Raw genomic sequence first — 6,491 nt, forward strand, 5'->3', positions numbered from 1 at the left:
TATTGATCTGAACGAAAACCAATGCAAATGGTTGATTGAATTTAAATAACAATTCATAACTATAAATATCCATTTTCTCTAACATTCATAACTATAAATATTTATTTTCTCTAACATCCATAACTATAAATATTCATTTTCTCTAACAAATTTAAAGTTGAACCGAAATAGCAATTACGTAAAAGAAAGAAAAAAAAATTTACTTTAAACCAAAAAATTTAATAAATTTGTGCTACTCTAATAAATTTTATTGTAGTATTTATTTTTATTTATACATTTTATTTTTCGGCTTAACGGTTCTTAACAATTTTAACGAGTCGTACCGTTCGATCCAAACAACCTAGAACTAATAAATTTGACTCCCCAGCGCCTTTGAGAACTGCAAATACATGAACCCAATCACTTGTGTTAAACGTTGTTACACAAACACCATTTTGAACTATACGTAAGCTATTAAAATGTCCCGCACACAAAATAGCGTCTACTTCATCTGCGCCTGTTGCAATCAAAGTGCGGATGTTAGTAATAGGAAATGAAAGATTGCAATATGACAAAACATTCATGTTCGATAAGACATATATAGATCCAGATAAAGTGGCCATGGCAACTTGATTTCCTGAAAAATGTTTTTGCACTTTCGTGTTTTCAGATTCAGTAAGAAAAATCCCTGAACACATGCTGGTTACTTGTGAAAGGACGTTAAACGTAGCTATAAGACAACTATTAAGAAATAGATGAACGCAATTGTTCGAATCTGCCACTAAAATATAATTTGTCTCGCATGTTGATGAGTTGATACTTAAACAATGAAGACAAGTGATTGAAGTTGTTGTTCTCTGTAAAAATAATTTAAAAATTTTCTTTGAAAACCTAAATCGTAACATAAAAACAGCACTGTAAGACATAAGCGTTACTGTGAATCAATGTTGATTGATTGATAAGTAATACTTACTTGTGATTCATGCTTCAAAAGTTCAGGAACTCTACATTTCCAAATTATTTCATAAGGACTCACAGCTAGTAATGTTCCGCAACTCGAACCTGTCACAATCGAAATACTATCTGCTAAAAAAAAAGAAAAAAAAAAAAAAATAATAACCTGTGAAAATATAAAAAATATATAATGACATTACTTAACACATTAACAAAAAACTTTAATATGAAAAAACTTTCAAAAGTTGTAATTGTTTAAATATTGAAAGAGAAAAACTTAAAACTGGATCCAAATTTGATTCTTGCCAAGATAAAATAGAATTTTTAAAGGATCGACCTATTTTTACGATAGTCCTATTTTTATTATTTATCAGAGGAATACATAAAAAAAAAACTTTTGAAACTATCCCAAAATTTTGATTTCCAGGGATTCATGAAAGAATGTTGATATAATTCCTTTAAAAAAATCTTAAATAAAAAGGTTTTGAGTTTTTCTTTATAAAATTTTTTTGTTGTAATTTATGACAAAAATAAAAACTCTGGCAGACCAAAGTTGGAACATATTATTTAAAAGTTGAACATATTATTAAAAAATTTTCCTTTAAAAAATTGTTTTTAAGGAAAATTATCTTTTATACTTTTATACTTCATAATTATTTTTTATTATTCATTATTTACTATATATATATATTTATATATAGAGTAAATTATTATTGTCTTTATATTTCAATATTTAAGCATAACCAGAGGTTATTCTAGGTCTTAAGTATTTTTCCAGGTTATTTTTGACAGTAGTCAGTGTATTATGGTAGTTGAAAATAGCTTCATATATATATATATTTATATATATATATATATATATATATATATTTTTTTTTTTTTCATACTTGCACGTGGCATGCTGGCCCTCACGTTATGCTAAAACCCTGACTATTATGCTTTTGTTTCCATGGTTTCAATCGATAAAATCTTTTTAAGTATTTTATTTATGATAATATTTTTTTTTGAAAATTAAATTTACCAGCTTTAACTGTGGAAACATAATCAGAATGAAGAGTCCAATTGAAATGTTTCAGGACTAGATTTGTAACCTTTTGATTTATAAACAAAAGAAAAAGTCTATTTTGAAACTGGACTTGGACGCTAAATATTATTTGTGTTTATAGGGTAAACAGGGGTAAAGTGAACCGTTTTCCAAATTTAAAAGAAAATTATTCATAAAAAAAGCCTCGCCCCTATGTTGGGGTAAAGTGAACTACTTCATCTTTAACTCTTCTTTGTTTGTTATTTTTGATAAATTTTTATTTTTATTTTGTATTTTGCCTTGCTGCTTGATCTTTCTAATAAAGCCTTCATTTTCTTCATCGTTTTATTATTTAAACACAGCTTCTGATGTGAGACACTCACCTCCATAGCATCTTTTTATTTTTTTTCGTAGGTCACTTGTTGTATGAATAAACATCGCCCTTTGTGGCCATTAACTATTCTTTTACTGTTTCTTTTATGGTTTTATTTCCATTAAAATAATCTACATCTGATATTAATAGTTGATTTATTTTTTCATTGTAATAGTCTTTGTCTAATGATATTATAGTTTTGTGAGAATTGCATTTGTTTTTTGACTTCTCAATAAAAAAAATTTCACAAATATTGTTTTGATCATTGCCATTGGTGTTCAAAGTGATGTTTTTAGGAATGTTATTGTCACAATTATTTGTTTTCTGAGAAAAAGGGTGTTTATAGATTTTGGAAGATAACTTGTCAGATGATATAGTAGATGGATCAAGGGAAAAAATTTTAGTTTTGGCAAATGATTTTACTAAATGAGCTGGCTTAAAACAGGTATCATAAAGTTTTTTTAGTAAAGATGAAAAAACAGATTTCTCAACCACCTTCAGCCTTGACTCGGTATACCAATTAGCCAGAATTTCACGCCATATACATTTAACTTGGCAAAAGACTCCCACATCAAGTGGCTGTAGCAGATGCAAACAGTGTGCTGGCAAACACAAAATAGTTATATAATTTTCAATTGTTTTTTTAACAGTTTCTAAAGAAACATGACTCATATGACCATCAAAGATAAGCAATTAGCTAAATTAGGTACATATGTTTGAAGTTTTACCCACCTAGAATTAGATATGTGATACCAAATTAGGTGCAAATATTTTTCTTCAAGATTCTTTTTCATAATGCAGTTTCTTGGCATTATTTCAATATATAATATTTCTGAAACAAATTTCAAGAAAATTTCTACAGCAAATATTTATTTTAAGAGTAAACAATTTAGTTAAGTAATTACGATGTATATATACAGTTCTACTAAAAGTATTTGATGAAAAAACATAACAAAAAGAATACTTCACTTTACCCCCATCAGACAAAAAAATTAGGGTAAAGTGAACTGAATTGATTTACAAACTAAAAAACTTAGCTGTTTTATATCATGATAAGAACTACAATTTTAGTAAAGAAGCATTAAATTATCTTTAAAATGTACATAAATAATACAACTGATATTTGCATAACCAACAATAAATCTTAAATTTAGTAAAACCTATTGCAAAGTTTGATAATGTAATTTTAAAACTTCTGCAAAACTCATTTTTTTAAATAGCTTTTACATGAAAACAAAAGTTATATTTTAAATTTAATTTTTTTTTAAATTTTAAAATGTTGTATTAAGCAAAAATAATGCTAAATTACTAAACAAAAAGTTTTTTAAACATGATAATTTTTTAATATAAAAAAATAGGGCACTCACAATTTACCCTACATAAATTGATTAAATTAAAAATAATATACTTTGCAAGTTTGTTTTACAATATAAGGAAAAATTTAACAGTTTGAAAAAAAATTTTAACTGCTAAATTTTCCGAAAAAAGAACTTATATAATTTATCTTTTAAATTTTCAAAAGTATATTGACAAAAGTTATTAAAAATTGTGATTACAAAACTGTAAATGAAATAAGTGACGGTTATTCGAGTTTTTCAAATAAATACTTTGCAATGCTTTCACTTAAATAATTTTTGTTTTTGAATGAGTTCTTGTGAATTTTTTTAAGGTTATGTTGGTATTTTCTTTTAAAAAAACATTGGTACTTCATAAAATTGATGTTTACTATAATTAAATTAATACATACTTATTTAAAATAACATTAATTTTTATTTTTACTTTTTTATTGTATATTTCTTATTAAAAAATTGAAATATTGAATTAAATTGAATTGAATATAAGAACTGTTTTTTAATCAATATATAAGAGTTTTTTCAACACTTATGCCTGTATTCCTTTTTAATAATAATACTTTAGTCTTGTGACGGTTAGTTAAATGACAGTTTGAAAATTATTCATTTTGAAGATTGATTTTTATCAATCTTCAAAATCATGTTTTAAAGATTTTTATCATAAATAAAAGTTTTTCTTATAACTTCAATTGTTTTTATTTCTAGCCAATGAATAAACATTTAGGAAATTTGTTTTTTGAAATCAACTCTTTTCAACTTGTTTCTCCGCACAACGGCCTTGTTTGTCAAGGTTCGTGTTTCAGAGTTATAGAGTTGAGAGAGGGTTATAACCACAAGTAGCCTCCTCATCTGTAGTGGTCTTCCTGGCCTTGGGGAGGTGAATTATAAAAAAAACCTTAAACAGTTATGAATTAATCTATAGTTAGAATATATAAATCTAAATCTTCAGTTTTTCTTAAAACTGCATTGTTAGAAATATTTCTCAGAAAAATAGCATCAGTGTAATTTAAACAGCGACTATGATGTATTTGCAAAAGATTCATCAACTTTGTGTAATGCATATTTAATTGAGTTTTTAATTATTAAAATTGCTTAAAACAACTGATTTTTTAATTTAACTTTTTTTTTCAATAAATTTTGATTTATTGAAAAAAAAATTCAATGATTATTTAAAAATTGATTCCAAAGAAATTCTTTTTGAGATCAGTAACACATGTTTTGTTTGCTAATGTAATGCAATGGCAACGCACATTTTGGTTTTATTGACTTATATTAAAATGAGAAATAAAATTTATTTTAAATATCAAAATTGAATATAATTAAGTGTTTTTAATAATTATTTACAAAAATCTTTTTCTTTTTCTTTGGTTTTGATCGTAAGAATGTTGTTTTATTTGTTTTAAAACTAGAACTTTAAAAACTAAGTAACATAACACCCTACTGCTACCCTACCCAAAATAACATAATACCCTACTGCTACCCTACCCAAAATAACATAATACCCGACTGGAAGATACCAGTATAGTTATTTATTTTAAATTTTTTACTAATGAAATAGATTTAAGGCAATAAAAAAATCAATCTTGTTTTTGTTATATATATTGTTTACTATAAAAGATTAATTTTTATCATTAAAAAATTCATTTGTATCTCCCTCTGGAAAAAAGTTCGTGCAAAGTAAGACCATTTAAAAAAAAATCCTTCTAGGCTTAATGATGATAATGATGAAGATGATTGATGATGATGACAGGGCCGTTTTTGGAGCGTCGTAGGCTCTAGGCACTTTGCATAAAAATGTAGCTATAGGCCTTTCTTTCAATTTAAATGTCATGTACACGTTATTCAATTAACATTATTTTTAAATTTTTGTACGTAGTCATTAATGGGCCTACAGTCGCCCATTAACGACTATGTACAAATTATTTTAGTGTCATACAGTCAGTTTATAATTTTTTCTTAGCTTCAACGAAGAGATGGTCAACTCTTCTTTGAAGCTAAGAAACTTCTTAAAGAAAACATATTTATTTTACAAAGCTTATCAGAAACTAGGTGGTCCTCTAGAAGTGATGCCGCAAGAGCTTTCTATGCAAATTACTTACAAATTTGTCAAGCATTATGTGAAGTCACTAACAGCAAACATCAACCACCAGCAGCTGTTCATGAAGCGAAATCACTTGTTAAACATTTAGACTACTTTGAAGCTGCGTTAATGTGTGTGATTTGGAAAGATTTACTTCAAAAGATGAATATTGTCAATAAAGCCTTACACGAGCCGGGTATTGAGCTGTGCACCGTCATTAAACTGTACGATGGTCTCATACAGTATTTTCATGACACACGCAGTAAGTTTGAAACATTCAAAGGCCAGGCAAAATATCTCACAGAATCTGATTACAAAGAAGCTACACAACGCAAGCGAATACGGAAGCGATTTGATGACGAAGTTATGGATACAAGTAATCCCAGTTTAAATGTTAGTGCCAGTGATAATTTCCGTATTCAACAGTATTACGTTATCATAGACAGACTTAATAATGAGATGGAAAAACACAGAGCAGCTTATAAAGTATTGTACGAAAGGTTTAACTTTCTTCTTAACAACAGATCTTTGTCGAGTGAGGAAGTAGTGGCTAAAACCAAGGCACTAATTCAGTTGTATCCATCAGACCTCGAAGACGAATTTACCGATGAGTTTTTGCTGTTTTCTCAAATGTTTAGTGATGGTAAATCGGTGTCTAATAAGATTAAGCTGCAAATAGACAATAAACTAGTTGCAAGTTTTCCAAATGTTAATATCGCTTTCAGGATT

General features: G+C 27.0%; 1 protein-coding gene across 2 annotated transcripts in view; it reads right to left on the bottom strand.

Annotated features, from left to right (window-relative positions):
• Positions 1-226: 226 nt before the first annotated feature.
• LOC100213574 (uncharacterized) overlaps positions 227-6,491 on the bottom strand; it is a 13,062-nt gene continuing 6,797 nt past the window's right edge. For both annotated transcript variants that reach the window (XM_065806207.1, XM_065806208.1), the window contains exons 5-6: positions 953-1,065; positions 227-836 (exon numbers count right to left, since the gene is read on the bottom strand). In XM_065806207.1, the coding sequence (XP_065662279.1) occupies positions 291-836; positions 953-1,065 (659 nt within the window). In that variant the 3' untranslated portion in view covers positions 227-290. The remainder of the gene's footprint in view (positions 837-952; positions 1,066-6,491) is intronic.

The sequence above is a fragment of the Hydra vulgaris genome, chromosome 09 (assembly GCF_038396675.1).
Source record: "Hydra vulgaris chromosome 09, alternate assembly HydraT2T_AEP".
NCBI lineage: Eukaryota > Metazoa > Cnidaria > Hydrozoa > Anthoathecata > Hydridae > Hydra > Hydra vulgaris.